This window comes from Macaca mulatta, chromosome 5 (genome assembly GCF_049350105.2).
Source record: "Macaca mulatta isolate MMU2019108-1 chromosome 5, T2T-MMU8v2.0, whole genome shotgun sequence".
Lineage (NCBI taxonomy): Eukaryota > Metazoa > Chordata > Mammalia > Primates > Cercopithecidae > Macaca > Macaca mulatta.
In genome coordinates, this window is record NC_133410.1 from 40,175,074 (window position 1) to 40,194,802 (window position 19,729).

Here is a 19,729-nt window from a genome sequence, read left to right on the forward strand (position 1 = left end):
CCTTTATAAAATTTATCTTTAGAGACCCGCATGTTAGGAGCAGCCCAAGGACTTGCTCGGAAAGCCATTGGCTCTAGAGTGACCATCATCTTACTGGCTGTGCTTAGAACAAAGCTGACTTGACTAGAAGCAGCAGAGATTTTACTGGGAGCCCTAAGATACTTACAGAACCAACTGGCAATATGGCAGTTTCTGGCAAAGGAGTCAAGGTTTTGAACCTGTATGGTGTTCCCCTCTTAACTGCTAAGAAAACCTATTTGCAATGTTATTTGTAGACACAGATCTGCTTTGGGATTCAGAACAAATAAAAAAGAATCTGGGAAGATTCCTTCTCCTTCCATGGCACAGGAGGGTGAAGGGGACGGGAGGGGAAGGTGCTGAAGTAGACAAGGTGGAATTCCATGGTTGTTAGCACCAGAAGTTCAGGTGCATAACTTGTAAATGAAAATGAAATATGCGAAATGAAAATGCAAGCCCCAGCCCCTCTTCAAAAAGCAGGGGGAAGATGCTATAAAAACGATTAAAACAAAGGTTTTTCCTTTCTTCCGTATACTTTCTCTTGGCTTGTTAAGATGTTTTGTTTTGTTTTGTTTTGTTTTGAGATAGAGACTAGCTCTGTCACCCAGGCTGGAGTGCAGTGGCGTGATCTCGGCTCACTGCAACCTCTGCCTCCTGGGTTCAAGCGATTCTCCTGCCTCAGCCTCCTGAGGAGCTGGGACTACAGGCACATGCCAACATGCCCGGCTAATTTTTATATTTTTAGTAGAGACGGGGTTTTGCCATGTTGGCCAGTCTGGGCTTGAACTCCTCACCTCAGTTGATCCGCCTGCCTCAGCCTCCCAAAGTGCCGGGATTACAGGCGTGAGGCACCGCATCTGGCCGTTAGTGTGTTTTTTAATTGCTATTTAATGTCACAATCCCTCAGGCATGGGGATACTTGTAGAGTAAGTGCAAACCCTTACAAACACTCAGGGCCCTGTCCATATCTTGGTACACGCACACAGACCATCAGCTTCTGGGTCCCTGCTCCCATCAGCTGCTGGGCAGATGCACCATGCACTGACCAGGGCCAGGGAAATCAAGCCAGGAATCCCTTCTTCCTATGGGCCCACAATCTCAACTCACAACAGATGGGTGGCCCATAAACGTATGGCAACATCAGTGCTGGAACATGCTAAGTGCCTGGACTGTGGGTAGGCAAAAGGCTCACCCCCACTGAGTTGCCTGCGGAACACACAGCAGTGTTGCCAGCCCAGACTGGGTTGGTCACCACCATGCTCCATCCCAAGATACCCAGGGAGTGTGCACTTGACCCCAATCCTCCCATGCTCACACCCATGTCTCTTTCGCGGTAGAGGGCAGCAGGAATCTCTATGTGGGGAGCGAGATAGGGAGGTCTGGCAGGGCCTGGGATGCCAGGGGGCCAGAAGCTGAGAATCGCCCATGGACACTGGGAGGTGGCAGGACTGTGTGTAATCCAAAGCCCAGTCCTCTCATGGATGTTCCGTTGGACTTGACTTATAAGATACAAATTCAAAGATTAAGAATTTCTTGACAGCAACCTTGAAGCATTCATCCCCACGCACAGGAGCCTTCTCATTGTGGGGCCTGTGCACCTGCACTGGCCACATGCCCAGAAAGCTGGCTCTGTTAGCACCCTACCAGAAGTCCAGAAACAAAATGGACACAAGTTTGCCCCCACTGTCCCCAGTTTTCCATCATAAAACCTAATTCTCCAATCTGTGTTTATGACAGGAATGGCAACGATATGAGGCTGCTCTGGTGGAGGGAGGTGGGAGGGGTCTCATACCCTACCTGTTTAGCCTCCTCTCCCATTGCTCTGCAAGACAGAGCCTGGTGTATCTTTAAAGACTTCTGAAGCCCACCCATTTGAACAATAATTGTAACTTATTACATTGTGTAAAGAGCTGATGTAGTGAGATATAGGCAGAGTCTTGATGGTTCTAGAAACGCCCCCAAACCTAACTTACCCTAGGGATTTTCTTCAAGTATCAGGGAGATTAGGAAAGAAAGAGAATTGAGGGATAATTACTTATTAAATGGCTCTGGGTTGATGGTTTGTAAAAACTGGGCCATTATCTAAAGTCATTATTTGGATCTAAGAATATAACCTGGTGGCTGAAAGCAAGTCTCTTACAAACCTTGGCTTCTGGGTCACTGTTGATACTACAAGAATCATCATCGTCAGGGTGTGGGGCATTTCTAGACAGAAAAACAGAAAAGTGGACTCAGAATTCTGTTGCAAACTGTCTGCACAAAGCTATACACTGACAGCAGGTCAGTCCTTCTAATGTCCTACCTGAGTTTCAAAGATGCATAGCGTAGGGTTGCTCCTTCAAACTCTTTTAAACTGGGGTCCGGGTTAACAGTGGCTGCATGCAAATCCTAGAGGAAAACAGAACCTTGTTAATGTACAATGGGGGAGGAGTCCATTCATTGCCTCAAATATCAAACGGGAGAGAAGTCTTCCCAGCAAGAGGCAGAGAGTGTATGTCAGCTTAGGCAGAGAAAGGCATGCAAGGACTGTTGAATGCTGACTGGTGCAAACGCCTGTTCTTACAAAACAACGGGGAACCTGGGGCATTCACAATGGGAGACACCAAAAAAAGGCAACAGGAGTGTGAGCTGAATGCCCCTAGCAAGAAGCCCGATCACTGTGTCCCTGCAGAATGCATGATATTCACGAAGAAGAAAAATATACAGCCACAGCCATGCAGAAAGGATAAAATATTAAATGATCTAAGATCTGACAATATACTTGCCTTCCAAATGTCACTATTAATCTTTCCCCCATTCAGAACAGCAAAATCACTCCATGGCTGTTTCTAGACATATAATTATTCACATAGGAAAAAAGCACATTGATTTAAATAAAAAGAAAAGAAAAGAAAAAAAAAAACACAAGACACTGTTGTTAGCATTGATATTCACAAGATGGGTTAGGGAACAAGTTAACTCTAACAGCAACTTGTTGGCTCACACCCTCTATGTCTAGATTATCACCTGAAGACTAGGGCAGGAGAGTGATAGTGCTTTAATTACTTACCAAATAAACGACTAAACATTATTAGAAGCAGACAGTGAAGTTATTTCCTTAAGGTAATTTTAAAAGCAAACAATATAATTCCAAGTATTCAATAACTAGCATACCTAATTCCGTAATAACCATTTCCTCCCAATAAACCAAACGGAACTGTTTTCTGGAGGTGGGGGTGGAATGAGGGATGGGTACTGTGTTTGTTCGGAAACTAGGGAATGCCCATGGCTGAGGGCCCCAAAGTTGGGAGTCAAGATATTTTCACTTAAAGAAAAAAAGGAGAATGATGGGGAGAGAGGGTTAGTGAAGAACACAGACTGACATCAACATTTGGTGGAAATTTAACCTAACAAAAAACAGCTCTAAACAATCTAACATAAATTCCTCTAATTCATAAAAGCTCTACTTATTTATTTATTTTTTTGCTACAAAAGCCTCTTCACGAATTAATCCTTGATCATGAAATGTCTAAACATAATTATAGTGCAAGGCATGAAGCCTGGCCTTGTTGGGAGAGCTCTTGCAATAACTGATCTTAAATCTAAACAACTCCTCCATCCACCTCAGACAATGAGAAAATTTCTTTCTACTAGACCTAGTGAATAATCAAATATTTTTAATCTAAGATTTGGGGAAATAAGCAAGCAAGGCTAATAAAACTCAGGGACAGTCTTGTGAATTTGCTTTACCGACTAGTTAGGCAAATCTGTTTGTATAAGAAATTAATCATCAGCCGGGTGCGGTGGCTCATGCCTGTAATCCCAGCACTTTGGGAGGCTGAGGCGGGCGGATTGCAAGGTCAGGAGATGGAGACCATCCTGGCTAACACAGTGAAACTCTATCCCTACTAAAAATACAAAAAATTAGCTGGGCGTGGTGGTGGGTGGCTATAGTCCCAGCTACTAGGGAGGCTGAGGCAGGAGAATGGCGTGAACCCAGGAGGAGGAGCTTGCAGTGAGCTGAGATATGCCACTGCACTCCAGCCTGGGCGACAGAGCGAGACTCCGTCTCAGAAAAAAAAAAAAAGAAAAAGAAATCAATCATCAAAACTTTTCAGCTCAATCACTTTTCAACTGAAGTTATTTGAAAATGAGAAGTGAATACTGACCCATAACTTCTACTCCCAACATTGACAGTTTTAAAAAACCACTAAAAGCAGATAAAAACTAAGTTTAAATGTCTTGTGTGTCGAAAGATGCATTTATTTTATTTAAAATTTTTTTTGAGACAGGTCTCACTCTGTCACCCAGGCTGGAGTGCAGTGGCCCAAACATGGCTCACTGTAGCCCTGACCTCCTGGCTCAAGCAATCCTCCCGCCTGGGCCTCCTGAGTAGCTGGGACTATTCAGGTGTATGCTACTACACCTGGCTAATTTTTAAAAACTTTTTTGTTGAGATGGGAGTTCCATTATGCTACCCAAGCTGGTCGTGAACTCCTGAGCTCAACTGATCCTCCCACTGAGGCCTTCCAAACTGCTGGGATTATAGGTGTGAGCCATGGCACCTGGTGCAACATGCACTTACCAAACTCTGCAAGCCTTTCTGAGAGTAACGACATTGCAAATTTAGACCCATTATTACTACCGCACATGGGGTGTCGTTTTCATTTTTGGTCTAGGCTTAAACTACAGCTTTTGAAAATAAAATAGGAACTCAGACCACTGTATTTATTTAAAAAAAAATTTCTCTTAATGAATAAACGGCAGGAATGTTGCCCAATCCCTTACCTTTCCCCTCACTCCACCCCCAGAAGCAGTGTTCAGCTTTATGAAGAGAAAATTAATAACCTAGGGCAATCTCAACCTGTTAGCTCAGAGGAGCTGTGAACCCCTGAAACGGGTGCGGGGTTTTGTACATGTACGTTTCCCTGAGAGAAAGATGCCCAATTTTTCTCATATTTCCAGATGGGCCAGTGACCAATTTTGGTTTGGACCACTGTAGAGCTACTAATAAGGACATGAGATAAGGACCTGAAATATCAAGTACAAAATAAAATTTTAAGCTAGAATTTCTTTTTCAAAAAGAAAACAAGCTTATATGGCCTCAAATTGTCATCACTATTCACATGTGAGCAATATTTGATGTTAAGTTGAACTTTAAAAGAGGATACTCAGATGATGAATTAGGAAGACTCAAGATAATTGTGTCTTTGTGGAGAAATTTATAAAGAAATAGGAAAAAAAAAGTGACCTCACAAAAAGAATTTCAGAAATTATCCCCAAGAGACCCTGTATGTTGAGACTACAGAGAGTAAAAGAAGAGTATTTTCTACAACAAATACTCAGAAAAGTCTTCAGTACTTAATTAAAACAATTCTCTGCATGTGTGTGTGGTTTTTAAAAATTTTAATGTATTTACTCTTTGGACATAAGGGTATCTGTAAAGTAAAAGCTAACAACAGTACTAAGACTGTCAGAATCCAGCTCTCATGTTATGGAAACATGAGTTAGATGGCAAATGTCCAACAATCACCTTTTATAGATTTAAATAAACAAAGGCTCCATATAGTGATTTTACAAAAACTTAACACGGGCACTCCTAAAGAAATCCTTTAGCACAAAACTCAGTAAGGAAAATGGAAACTAGCATTATATGTGTTATGACTGGGCCAAAGATCTTTTCTCTCCTCCTATATTTAAAACCATTCATTTACATCAAAGATGACAAACTTTCTCCAATGTATAAGTGACCATAATTTTTCTTTTTCAAAAAATTAAAGTCAATGAAAGACAAAGTCACTTTGTCTTAAATTTTAAGAATTACATGGCCTATTCATCTAATTTTTTTAATTAAGAAGAGAGAATATTTTCTATATTTGGCTAATAAGCTTTGCTAATAATTTTTAGTTAATAAATTTTTTAAAAAGCACAACCCAACAAAGATTCTCTGGTTCTACAGAAAGTCTGTATCCACCCCAGTCTGCAGTCTGTGGGGTAGGGGTGGGAGAGACGAAGGAAGAAGAGAGACAAAGAGAAAAACATTAAAAGAGGAAAAGGCAAGTTGGACAATATGCCTCAGGTAAGACAAACACATAAAGATGGGGAAAGAGGTGGTAACGGACCAACAGGGACCATCTTCTACGAGCAATAAGCTTCCATGAGCCTGGTAACCTTCCAGGCAATGCAGCTAAAGCCTTGCACAGCCGAGGGTCATCTGGTACCACAGTCATAGCTGGCACACCCTCCTGGTGCTTGTCCTGACCTTGCCCAGGCTGCAACACCCCTTTCTCTGATTACTTGATCCTGCTCAGTTCTGGGAGAGCTCTGGAGCCTTAGCTCCTCAGAGATAGTGTGTCTAGGGGGACTGACCCAATGCCTGGGGTATGGCACCCTCAAAACCCTCGAGCACAACACAGAAGCTGTGTGAGGCTGGGCCCAGTAAGGAGGGAATCCAATCATATAACCTTGACTACTGAGAGTTTTCTTCTTTCATGTTTCTTTTCTGAGGTCTTGGAAAGCAATTCCGCATAGCAAACAAAAATGATGCATTATCAGCTGGAAAAAGGCCAACAATGGAGTTGATTCTTTGACAACGTCAACAGAGTGCTCTTAAAGATGTAGTCTCAAGGGCTGGGTATGTCCCTACCAGGAGGCTTTCTCTAGGGTGCCAAGAAAATCTCCATGAAGTGGTATCAAAATGCAAACCAGGGGGCAAGAGTAGAGGGTTGAACCTGCTGAGAACTGGGTAGAGAGGAAAAGCACTAAAACATTCCACAGTGGCAGTGACAGAAGCTATAATCATATCATCTCTGTATGCACTTGAGAAGTTCTGAAGTTAACACAATGCAATGGTTTGAATGCCTGTCCATTGCAAAACTCGCATCGAAATTTAATCACCAATGTTGCAGTATTGAGAGGTGGGGCCTTTAAGAGCCTCTGCCCTCATGAGTGGATTAATTCATCCATGGATTCATGGGTTATCACGAGAGTGGGACTGGTGGCTTTATCAGAAGAGGAAGAGAGACCTGAGCTGGCATGCTCAGCTCCCTCACCATGTCATGCCCTGCACCCACTCAGGGCTCTGCAGAGTCCCCACCAGCAAGAAGGCCCTCACCAGATGCAGTCTCTTGGCCTTAGACTTTTCAGCCTCTATAACCATAAAAAATATATTCCTTATCTTTATAAATTACCCAGTTTCAGGTATTCTGTTATAAGCATCAGAAGATGAATAAAGACACATTGCCTACTGGAATGCTGGGGTTCAAATTCGGCCTCTGTTCTCACTTGCTCTTTGACCTCAACTCCCTCCCACATCAAACAGGACTAAGAAGGCCTCCCATCAATGTGCAGACAGAGTGAGATCTAGAATGTTAGCTCTTAGCACAGGGACTGGCTGCCTGAGGGTGCCCTGCAAATGAGAGTTTCCTTATGATCTACTCTTTCCACGAAGGAAAAAGCAGTTTGGGGAATACAAACGGTTACGAATCATGCCTCTCAATGCCATTTTGTCAAGGCTTGACGCTTCATTAAGTGTGGCCTTGATAGTAAATGGCAGAAAACCTGGAATGCCAAGGAGTATGGCAGGCAATGTCAGTGAGTGTTTTATCAATTTATATGTGTACAGTTTTTCTTTCTTTTTAAGACAGGGTCTTGCTCTGTCACCAAGGCTGGAGTGCAGTGGCATGATCTCAGCTCACTGTAACCTCCACCTCCTGGGCTCAAGTGATCCTCTCACCTCAGCCTCTCGAGTTGCTGGGACTACAGGGCATGCATCACCATGCCAGCTAATTTTTTGTATTTTTAGTAGAGAAACTCCTGGGCTCAAGCCATCTGCCCACCCTATCAGAAGATTATAGCATCATGGTTTAATCACACAAATATAATTCAGAGAAGTTAAAAAATCAAACTAGTAAACTAGACTACCAAAAGCTTGTGCAATTAAATCAGTCTCTGTGAGCAGCAGTGCAATGCAGAAACCACAATGCAGAGGGGGCCAGGAGACTGAGGGCTCTAGAGCCGGCTTTGTCATTGCAACAGATCAACTAACAGCTTCCTTGGCTGTGCGGCTGATTTATTTTTTCATTCAGCAAATAGTTAATGAATGTCGTCATGTACTGGGCCCTGTGCACATGATGAAGAGAACAGGTCCCGACCACCAAGGAGCTTCCTAGGAGCTTCCTACTGGGAAAGTGACACACCACAGGTTAACAACACTACAGTGGGACATGACAGAATAGAGGGCTTTCAAAGCAATGTGGTAAGAGCAGTAGCTCTGGGGAGACACCGAGGTGAATCCAAATAATTTTTGAGGAAGTGACATGCAAATAAAAATAGGGGAGCTATAGTCACTAGAGGACCTGCTGTCCTACTTACTCAGCGTAAAATCACTTGGAGAGCTTACGCAAAGGTTCCCAGGCCCCACCCCATTCTGTGATCCCCGGAGGTTCTCCTGGCACCGTTCCTCGGCTCACTGGCTGAGAAATACCGCCTGCACGTTCAACAGGCCCTGCTCCAAGATTCCTTCCAGCACTCAATGCCACGATTACTCGACTGAGTGAAGAAGTTCAGAAAAATGACAGCAGAACGACCCTTTTATGTTGTCATCTTATTTCTACATGTATATGAGAATACACAGGCTTAAGGTATTCCACTTGTCACCCTCCTGGGGGGTCAGGCTCTCACGCCGCCCCTGAGGCCATGAGCACTTCATAAGAACAGGTTGATTTAGGACCAAGAGGAAACCCTAGTTTGAGCAACAATTCATTTTCTCGAGCCTCAGACTCGCCTTCTCCATACTTTCCTCTTTAGGAAGACCAAAACACCTTCGCTTGAAAAGACGGGAAGACTTGGCCACAGGCCAATGGATATTCATAAAAATATTTTGTGTGGCTCTCCATTCTCTCTAAAATTCAACATTCAAGCAGTTTGCAAGGTAATTTGGAACAAATAAATGGTTTGGGTGGGGAGGAGCACCATGTGCCAAATTTCAGCAGCAAATGCTTCCTGGCCAGTTTATAAACTTTCAAAAATACTGCTGGCGTATGCAGCGGAAACATTATCCACCGCGCTTAACACTTCCCGAGTGAACTTTGGAATGTGAAATGCAAAATTTTCAAACTGTAAGGAAGCCTTCAGTTCTAAACTTTTGTGAAGCCTAGTCAACAGATTTAGCACTTAGTTATTTGATTCTCTTTTTTTTTTGAAGCCAGCTCAGAAAAAAGCTGAATAAAATATGCATTTCTAACACAACATATTACAAGCTTCTTCTGTCCCTTAAGATTTTGCTCTCCTCTCATGCTTTGAAACTGTTTGAAATAGATTCTATTTAGGAATCAAAGAAATGGTGTTAGAAAAATAATCACTTCTCTTCAACTGTCATTAGCACCTAGGACAATGATATTAAGAGAGGTCATTTTCTAGAAGGCTCCACATGTGACACAGCCTCCCTTAGGGTGAGTTAAAGGGATGCAACAGTCTCCAAGCCTCCCAGACATATGATATTGTGAAGTTTGGGGTGGAAATAGGGGTCAGGAGACCTGAACTCAAGCTTGACTCTACCATGTATTAGCTCTGTGTCCTGCCCAAACTCCTCAACTTCTCTGTGTCTCAGTGTCAAATGCAAAATAAGAAAGACAACTATAATACCAGATACATAAGGATTTTGGTGTGTTTTTTTGTTTGTGTGTTTTAAGAGACAAGGTTTTACTCTGTTGTCCAGGCTGGAGTGCTATGGTGTGATCATAGCTCACCTGCAGCCTCAAATTTCTGGGTTCAAGTGATCCTCCTGCCTCAGCCTCCTAAGTAGCTTGGGCTATAGGCACATACCACCACGCCTGGCTAATTTAAAATCTTTTTTTTTTTTTTTTGGTAGAGATGGGGTCTTGCTATGTTGTCCAGGCTGCTCCTAAACTCCTGGTCTCAAGTGATTCTCCTGCCTTGGCCTCCCAAAGCACTGGGATTACAGGCATGAGCCACAGCACCTGACCACATAAGGGTTTTACGGGGAGTGAAGAGTTAAGGCGTTAGCCTGGACTGTAAATACTTGATTTCTCTTAATGCCCCTGGTTTAATATTGGTGTCAGCGTCTGTACATCAGCGTATGTGGCAGGCTGAGTCTTTTCCCCAATTATCCTATTCCTCTTCTATCTGCTCATCTCTTTGCTTCTATGACTTATTTATTTCCTTTTGAATCTGCTTGGTTCTTTGACTTAATGGAGGACCTTATGTAGGGGGAGAAACGTGTATGATGTGAACAAGTGAAAGGTCAGCCTGAAGACGTTTGCCCCGTTGCTTTCTGAGAGTGCTGGATATGAGTTCCTGTCTCTGAAACTCCTAAAAATATGCTCCTTTAACCAGCTTCTGTGGAGGGATAAGCCTTTGTCAATACAAATGGCACAGTGAGCGGCAGAAGAGAGGAATGGAACTGATAGAAGGTGGAGATGCTCAGAGTCCTGGGGCTCTACAGTCCTGGGGTCTGGAGTCAGGGAACTGGATGCATCCCACCCTAACCCCAGCTGAGGGCTACTTAACTCACTGAGTCTCAGTTACCTCTTTCCTTAATTGGAGAACATACCAGCTGACTTCTCTGCCCCAGGAGACTCCTGAGAAGATCAGATGAAATGATGTCTAGGAAAGTATCCTGAAAACCACAACAGATCTTTAAGAGCAGTGAGAAGGCTGAGCTGCAGGGCTGTGGGAGGGGAACATTGAACTCCAGGGCAGGAGGTGCCAAGGGTACGTCCTTCTGAGCCTGAGAGGGGCCCTGGGCATTAGTTAGCACAGGGGTACGATGCAGGCACAGAAAGGGGAAAGAGTAGGCAAAAATGGGCCCCAGGTAGGGTAGAGATGAACTCCGCTACCTGACAGTTTTCCCCAGAGCCAGCGCCCACCTGTGCTGTGTTCTTCCCAAGACTTCTGCCCAAATCATGGAAACAAAAGGCTAACGTATTAATCAAAGAAATACAACTCTGAGCTCCGTAAGCCTCAGGATGCCCTCCTTGGAGTCCACATACCCGCGCCTGGGCCTCTGCAGGCGGCCTTTACAAAGGATTTCACCACTGCCAGATGCAGAGGACTGGAGATTCATGGCACAAAAACTGTCTCTCAAAGTTAGTGTGATCTCCCCTCTCTGGGACAGTGAGGAAGCAGAGCAGGTTGAAATCCCAAAGCCAGGGAAGCTGAGTGAGAAGACCTCTGGCCTAGGATCTGGGAGGATTCAGTAACTCTGAGCTCTAGGCCCAGAGCTGCCACCAGTCACTGGCCTCTCTGTACCTCAGTGTCCCTGTCTGTAACGTACAAATGCTGGCACCAGATGGTGCCTTCTCACCCTGGTGTTCTCTGTATATAGGACACTCTCTGCCTGGGAAGATGGTTAAAGGTGTGGAATAGGGGAATGAAGACGGTTATAGGCTTGGAATAGGGAAATGGAGAAACAGATTCTTGCCAACTGAGATGTCAAGAGAAAAGGTCTACAAGTAAGAAAGGGAAAGCACATCTGTGCCTTGTGAGAACAGAGACTGATCCTGGCCGGCTCGGCTTCTAGAGGCCCCCACTGTGGTACGGGGGAATCCCAGGATCCAACTGGGTGGGGACAGGAGAGGACTCCTCTCCATGCCAAACTCCTTGAGGGCTCAAATGGTGTTGGTTCTTTATCCCCCAGCACACCTGATGCAAGACGAACAAAAGGCTGAATAAAAATTGCCCAGGGAGTAGGAATTACTATGCTTCAATAAAAAGTTGTTAAAATTGCCCAGTGATAAGCAACAAAGCCCTACATGGCATTCAGCAGTCCTGAAGCATGTGCCTGATGACCACGGCATGGCACAGGTAAACCAAAGTCGTTGCCTACCAATAAGGGTATGGCTGCCCCAGCCCATCACTTTCAAGTTGGAGAATGTGAGGTCCAGGCTGGGTAAATGAGAAGCCAAAGCCCTCTAACAGCAGGAATGTGATGAGAGTATAGGACTCACTACCTCCCAGAGAAGAACAAGTACACAATCAAAGATTTAGGAAACAAGACATTATCTACTTTTAAAAACAGGAAGGGTGATATCTGTTGCAAACAGATAAAGAAGCTTCCACAGGTAGTTCCAATGCCCTCATGCTTCAAAGCAAAAGAAGATGGGCTTGTTCAAAGACCCAAGGACTGTGGTCAGAAAGGGGCAAAAATGCTTGGGTGTCTGGGGTCAAAAGAAGTCATTACTTAATTATGACCTTTTCCAACTCTAATTCTCTTGAATAGTTCGCTTTCGGGATTCACAAAGGTTCACTGTGGGGATCCTTATACTAATAAACACCACAATGAATTTTTTAATGCCTCAATTCTTTGTTTAAACATCCAGATTTCTTCCTCAGGGACAGCAGAAATTTATGCTGTTAATTGTTTCTAAAACAATGTCACTTCTGCTAAATAAACAGATTTTTTAAAACAGAAATTAAGCATCTGAGGGCCCTCCAGGGTTATTCTTGCAGACATTCCCTCCATGCTATCAAATGAGCCCAAGGCTAATAAGATACATAGTAATTACAATACATCTGGCCAAGAGATGTTCTTCCGTGTGTAAATATTTTATGGAGCCAGCACCATGCAATGCTACCTGCAGAGTAAAGTACTGCCTCAGTGAGCACAAGGGAATCTTAACCACTTCTCATTAATCAGCCCCTCTTGCTTTCTGTACCTGGAATGGTGTTTCAAGAGACCAAAAGCCATTAAAAAATAAAAACATCCCTGAAAGATGGATATTAACACTATTTACTAAGAGGAAGCATTACTGAGATTTCAAATGCAACATGCACAATAATCAAAAAGCTTACCTCGATGACCTGTTGGGGCAGAAGCAACTAGTGTAAAGAGAAACCACAAGTTACATCTATTCTACTAAGCCGGTAAAAAGACACTCCGTTTTACCTCGTTCTCTGGGGTGGGAGATGGCGTTACAGAACTAAGTGACCCTTTCCTAGAACCCTGGAGATCTGCTGGGATGGAGACAGGCCGTTCCCACTGAGTCGTTCCTGTTGGGATGTGCCAGTAATAGGTCCCAGCGATGTCACTGACTCTTTTCCAGCCAGGCGGCAAATCCGGATCAGTCTGAAATGAGTGATCACTCCATATATCTGCTGAAAAATGGGGGGCGGGGACAGGGGAGAAAAAGAGAATTTTATTAAAAGAGAAAGAGCCTTCCAATTTCAGCACTATCTGTCAGGTGAACCCCAAAGGCAGACGTGTCCATAGTCCAACTGATTAGTTCTTCCTGGTATGTTTGTGAAATCCATCCATGCTGACGTGTGTAGCTGTACTTGGTAAAAGAGGTAATATGGAAACAAAGAATTGGAAAGGAAGGTTGACACTTGAGAACAGGGACACGAAAGCCTCACTATCAAGTCATCCTATAGCTCTAAGAACCCTATGAACAAGCTAAAGCTCCAAACCAGAATCAACTTCCCAAGCAAAATTCACATAGTTATACATAGCGGGCTGAATGCTTTTGTCAATTAGTAAGATTCACTGGTGGGTATCATGTCATTCCCAGCTATCACTCTAATTTTCTTAAAATGCTTTCTGTAAATGAGTGCTGCATTTATATCTTTCATGTGCTTTAAGAATCTCTCTCATGTGATTGGGACACCTACAAAATAGCAATAGTAGTAGTCTTCTGTAATACTCTAGAATTTTTTTTTTTTGAGACAGAGTCTCACTCTGTCACCCAGGCTGGAGTGCAATGACACGATCTCAGCTCACTGCAAGCTCCGCCTCCCGGGTTCACGCCATTCTCCTGCCTCAGCCTCCCGAGTAGCTAGGACTACAGGTGCCCGCCACCACGCCTGGCTAATGTTTTGTATTTTTAGTAGAGACGGAATTTTACCGTGTTAGCCAGGATAGTCTCAATCTCCTGACCTTGTGATCCGCCCGTCTCGGTCTCCCGAAGTGCTGGGATTACAGGCGTAAGCCACTGCACCCAGCCAATATTCTAGAATTCTAATTGTACACAAAAGATTCCCAAGGAAAGCTGGGCATGGTGGTTCACACCTGTAATCCCAGCAATTTGGGAGGCTGAGATCGGCGGATCACCTGAGGTCAGGAGTTTGAGACCAGCCAGGCCAATGTGCTGAAACCCTGTCTCTACTAAAAATACAAAAATTAGCTGGGCATGGTGATGCACACCTGTAGTCCCCGTTACTTGGGAGGCAGAGGCAAGAGAATTGCTTCAACCGAGGAGGCAGACATTGCAGTGAGCCGAGATCACACCACTGCACTCCAGCCTGGGCGACAGAGTGAGACTCCATCTCCAAAGATTCCCAAGGAAGGCAGATTGGAAAAGCCTCAGAAGTCAACAATGGACCAGACTGACTCTACGGACAGGCCAGTGATGTAAACATGTGAAGCACAGTGTGGGTGAGAGACAACAAAGATGGGTCACTGTGGAAAATGGGCAAGCACCTACGAAGTCCAGTCGTTCCAATTCCAGAAAATAATCCTTTAAACACTGTAAGGGCCAAATAAAATACGTCTGCTAGACAACTCCCATCCTATCTGACGTTTCTACATATCAGTTATGTATGTAGTTTATCAGTTTACTGAATACCTGCTGGTTTTAAAAAGTCTCATTCTTGGCCTTGAGTTGACTAGGAAATGGGTGACAGCGCTAGAGGAGAGAAGAGAGGGGAGAGGAAGTAGCATGAAACATCCACCGAGATGGAGGGGTAATAAGGGAATCACAGGTTGTATCAATGTATGTAGGAAGAAAAACTTTAAAAACTTGAGCTCTAAACCCAGGGATCAATTTTATTCTAAGGATTAGGCTGTTTCCTGTGTGGCCATACAAAAGCAGCTGGAGTGCTTTCCGGCAATTCAAAGGAGAACACAAGTGGGCCTGGCTCCGTGCAAGCATCACTGCATCATGTGGGCAGGCATCACCGAGGCAGAGCCACCATGAGAAACAGAGAAGTCAAACAAAGGGGCTGATGAAGACTGGCCACGGATGTGCATGCATGCAGTCACTTTCCTCATTTAAATTTGCCAGAGGCAAAAGTGCCACTAGTCTCAAATTATGCTGGGAATTTCCCCCTGTCCCCACAGGGAGTGAAGCATAATTAAATAATTTCAAGTTAACCAAATTTTGCAGAAACAACTCTAGTCAAACATGTGTTTACATTTCTTTGTCCTGTCTCCTTTTTAGGGGACGAAGGGGTCACCTCTGCTATTATTTTGTTTTTGGCATCTCAACTGGGACATATCAGGTAAAAGATACAGGTTTTGGGATTAAGTTGGAGAAAACCCTAGCAAGTGGGATCCCTTGTCCCATTCTAGTGGCTCACGGACAGGGAGCTTTGGGGCTAGAAACTGAAAAGATACAAAGCAGCTGCCAGTTACCATTTCTGTGGTTTATGAGGACTGGAGGCCTGAATTTACAGATTTAACCTAGTTGTCTTTATCACTGAGACATTAGCTTGTATGAAGAATAGCTACATACACTATCAAAATATGACATCATGTTAGACCAGTAGCAGAGGCCAAGGTTGGTGGCTTTCAAGTTGGGCTGATAAGGAGGTACCTAGAGGTAGCATGAGAGGAACTTTATGCTGAATGGCATGAATCGGACTGTTTTATCTTCAACCAAACCCACCCTAGTTTTATTAAGCTTAGGCTGAGATTTTGTTGAAATAAAAAAGGAGGTTTATTCTGTTGCTAGAAATAGGTGGTAACAATGGTGCTGGTGACAGAAGCCAAGTGGGCACACCTACAGTATTATTAATAAGTCTAGAATAATGTGCAGAATCCCTTCCATATTATCTCACATTGGTTTAAAGGATTTAAGCTCTGTGAGGGTAGGCAGATACCATATCTGTCTTATTCACCATCATGTTTGACACCTAGCATGGCAGGTATTCAATCAAAATTGGATGGATGGAGAGATGGGAGGGAGGGAGGGATGGAGGGAGGGAATAAATAAAGGAGAAGGAAGAAATGAGTGAATCAATTAGGTCTTCCAATGATGGGAACTGGAACTTGGCACTTAGCAAAAGAGAAATTCTAAAGAAATCAGTTCTATGCAATTTCACAGAACAGTGCAACTTCATGACTCCCAAGACTTACAAACATTTATCTATCCCTTGATGGCATATGTGAGCATCCTCATGGATAAAAAGAAATATAATACAATAAATTAGGAAGAGTCCTGGGCTGGAGACCAAGAAGTCTTAAGTGAGATTTTGTTTATTTTTCATACTGAGAAGTTCCACAAGGAAAGGCAGGAAGTATGCCAAGTGAAGACTCTCAGAACCATCATACTTCATTTTGTTTAACCTTCACTGCCCAATTTGCTTTGTTCTTCTACATAGAACTACACATTTAGGCCGGGTGCAGTGGCTCATGCCTGTAATCCCAGCACTCTGGGAAGCCGAGGCAGACAGACTGCTTGAGTTCAGGAGTTCCAGACACAGCGAGGTCCCATGTCTACCAAAAATACAAAAAACTAGCCGGGCATGTTGACATGTGCCTGTAGTGACAACTACTCAAGAGGCTAAGGACGGCCAGGGGCGGTGGCTCATGCCTGTAATCTCAGCACTTTGGGAGGCCAAGGCGCGCGGATCACCTGAGGTCAGGAGTTCAAGACCATACTGGCCAGCATGGTGAAATCCTGTCTCTATTGAAATACAAAAATTAGCCAGGTGTTGTGGTGGACGCCTGTAATCCCACCTACTCGGGAGGCTGAGGAAGGATAATCACTTGAACCCAGGAGGCGGAGGTTGCAGTGAGCCAAGATCGTGCCATTGTACTCCAGCCTGAGTGACAGAGTGAGACTCCATCTTAAAAAAAAAAAAAAAAAAAAAAAAAGAGCCTGAGGTGGGAGAATCACCTGAGCTCAAGAAGTGGAGACTGCATTGAGCCATAATCATGCCACTGCATTTCAGTCTGGGTGACAGAAGTGAGATCCTGTCTCCAAAAAAAAAAAAAAAAATACACATTTAAATAAGTACTTTGGACTTTAAATCAGTCAGTGGTTTTCTTTCTTTCTTTTTTTTTTTTGAGACGGAGTCTTGCTCTGTTGCCCAGGCTGGAGTACAGTGGTGCGATCTCGGCTCACTGCAAGCCCTGCCTCCCGGGTTTATGCCATTCTCCTGCCTCAGCCTCCTGAGTAGCTGGGACTGCAGGCACCTGCCACCATGCCCGGCTAATTTTTTGTGTATTTTTAGTAGAGATGGGTTTTCACTGTGTTAGCCAGGATGGTCTCATCTCCTGACCTCATGATCCTCCCGCCTCGGCCTCCCAAAGTGCTGGGATTACAGGCTTGAGCCACCGCGCCCGGCCACAGTGGTTTTCAATTGTTATCAAACTGGAGAAGAAAGCCAGGCATGGCAGCTCACGCCTGTAATCCCATCACTTTGGAAGGCTGAGGCAGGTGGATCACTCGAGGTCAGGAGTTTGAGACCAGCATGGCCAATATGGTGAAATCCCATCTTTACAAAAATTAGTCAGGCGTGGTGGCACACACCTGTGATCCCAGCTACTCGGGAGGCTGAGGCACAAGAATTGCCTGAACCCAGGAGGTGGAGGCTGCATAAGCTAAGATCACGCCATAGAACTCCAGCCTGGGCAACAGAGTGAGACTCTGTCTCAAAAAAAGGGGTGGGAGGGGAAGAAGATAGTGGTGCAGGTAGGTGGAAGTCCAGACCTTTCCTGAACTTTTCAACCACAGCAGTACCCGTTTTGTCTGTCATTACACATTGGTCTTTATGTATGATTTTCCTTGAAAACAAGCGTCAGTTTTTCTTTAAAATGTTTACTTAAAGTTTAAAACCATAGCTAAGCCAAGAGAACAGTGGGGTCAAGTTAGCGAAACACCAAGCAGCTGCTTCTGTAAAAGATTGTTCAGGATACTGCAAAGTCGCTTAATGGCTGTCCTCCGATGGGTATTACGGCATCACAGTGGACGGACGGGGCGGGAGGGAGTGCATGCAGACCAAAACAAAACAGGAGTATTCAAAAACACCAGGCAATTTGAGGAGAAGCTTCAATCCCTTTGGTTCTCAGAAAATGGCTTAGTGAAGCTTTGCTGAAGACAAGGCAAGTGGCTGAAAACTGAGGAGAGGAAACGGTGGCTGGCAGCGTCACTGCCCTTCTGACTCTCAGCAGTTTGCTTAAACTGAGCATTTGTCATGCACCCCCTTTTGACGGATCTGCTTGGAGCTTTGAAATCACAATGTGGTATTCTTAGTTTGCAGTGGGAATATCCTAAAAGACCTCCATCCTGGAAAATGTTTTTCTATTCATGTGCAACAGTCCTCTTAGGGGGTGAGATTCGGTACTGGACAGCCTAAAGCGCACCGTGGGAACACATCTCAGAGCGACTCAACTGGAGGACTGGAACTCGGACCAACTGCGGGGGCTACTGAAGACAAGTTTTACAGAAACTGCAGAAATCTAATAAAAAAGCCTGCAGAGCATCTTAAAATGCCTCAAGTCACAATAGATATCCTTCCATACCAGTTAGCTCGGCAAAAATTAAAAAATATTACAATACCAATTGTTGGCAGGCATGTAGAACAACAGGATCTTGTAGATACTACTGCTCGTATAAGGGTAATTTGGTATAACCATTTTAGAAAAGAAAATAGTATTAACTAGTGAAGTGGAAGGTATCTCTACTCTATGATCCAACAATTCCACACTTGGTATGTGTACCAGGTAACATATTCATATCAGCATCACTGAAATAACCAAAACCTTCAAACAACCTAGACAACCATTTAAAACAGAATGAATTAGCCAGGCGCAGTGGCTCATGCCTATAATCCTAGCACATTGGGAGGTCGAGGCAGGATTGCTTGAGTCTAGGAGTTTAAGACCAGTGTGGGCAACACAGGGAGACCCATGTCTACTAAAAATTTTTAAAAATTGGCCGGGTGCGGGGGCTCACGCCTATAATCCCAGCACTTCGGGAGACTGAGGCGGATGGATCACGAGGTCAGGGGTTTCAGACCAGCCTGGCCAACATGGTGAAACCCCGTCTGTACTAAAAATACATAAATTAGCCGGGAGTGGTGGCAGGCGTCTGTAGTCCCAGCTACTCAGGAGGCTGAGGCAGGAAAATCACTTGAACCCGGGAGGTGGAGCTTGCAGTGAGTCTAGACTGTGCCACTGCACTCCAGCCTGGGTGACAGAGCAAGACTCCGTCTCAAAAAAAAAGAAAAAAATTTTTAAAATTAAAATAAAAAAAGAATAAATAATGTACAGCAGAATAAATAAATGAACAAAAATGAGCTATACACAACAATATGGATGTATTTTACAAACATATCATTGATCAAAAGAAGGAAGACAAAATAGACTATATTAATTAAACATCCATACCACGTCCAAGAACTAAACTACATTGTTTAGGCATTAGGCATATGGTAAAACTATAAAGAAATGCAAGGATACGGTCATCACCAAAAACAGGAGAGTGAATACCTGGAGTGGGAGAGACAGTGAAGATCACAGAGAGGTTTCTCAAGGGCTTCTGGAGTTTTAGAAATGCTTTATTTCTTCACTGGGCTGGCGGGGCCATCGATGCTCCCTTTATAATTATGTGTTAAGCTGTATGTTTACATGTATGGGTGCTTATGTATGTTGTTTTGCACGATTTAAAAAAATACCTCAGTGGAGTTTTGAGACCAAACGTTTCAGCTGTTTCTTAAAAAGAGATATGCCGGAAGAGAACGCCGGCCTAGCCAAGGTATTTTTCAATAC

At 44.1% G+C, this 19,729-nt stretch overlaps 1 protein-coding gene across 29 annotated transcripts in view; it reads right to left on the reverse strand.

Moving 5' to 3' along the window:
- APBB2 (amyloid beta precursor protein binding family B member 2) overlaps nt 1–19,729 on the reverse strand; it is a 408,181-nt gene that overhangs the window by 121,184 nt on the left and 267,268 nt on the right. For 10 of the 29 annotated variants that reach the window (XM_078003304.1, XM_078003307.1, XM_078003308.1 and 7 more), the window contains 4 exons: nt 12,905–13,113; nt 2,784–2,846; nt 2,321–2,406; nt 2,163–2,223 (listed from right to left, as the gene is read on the reverse strand). In XM_078003304.1, coding sequence (XP_077859430.1) covers nt 2,163–2,223; nt 2,321–2,406; nt 2,784–2,846; nt 12,905–13,113 — 419 coding nt within the window. The remainder of the gene's footprint in view (nt 1–2,162; nt 2,224–2,320; nt 2,407–2,783; nt 2,847–12,904; nt 13,114–19,729) is intronic. The other 19 variants (XM_078003321.1, XM_078003319.1, XM_078003317.1 and 16 more) reach the window with 3 other exon arrangements.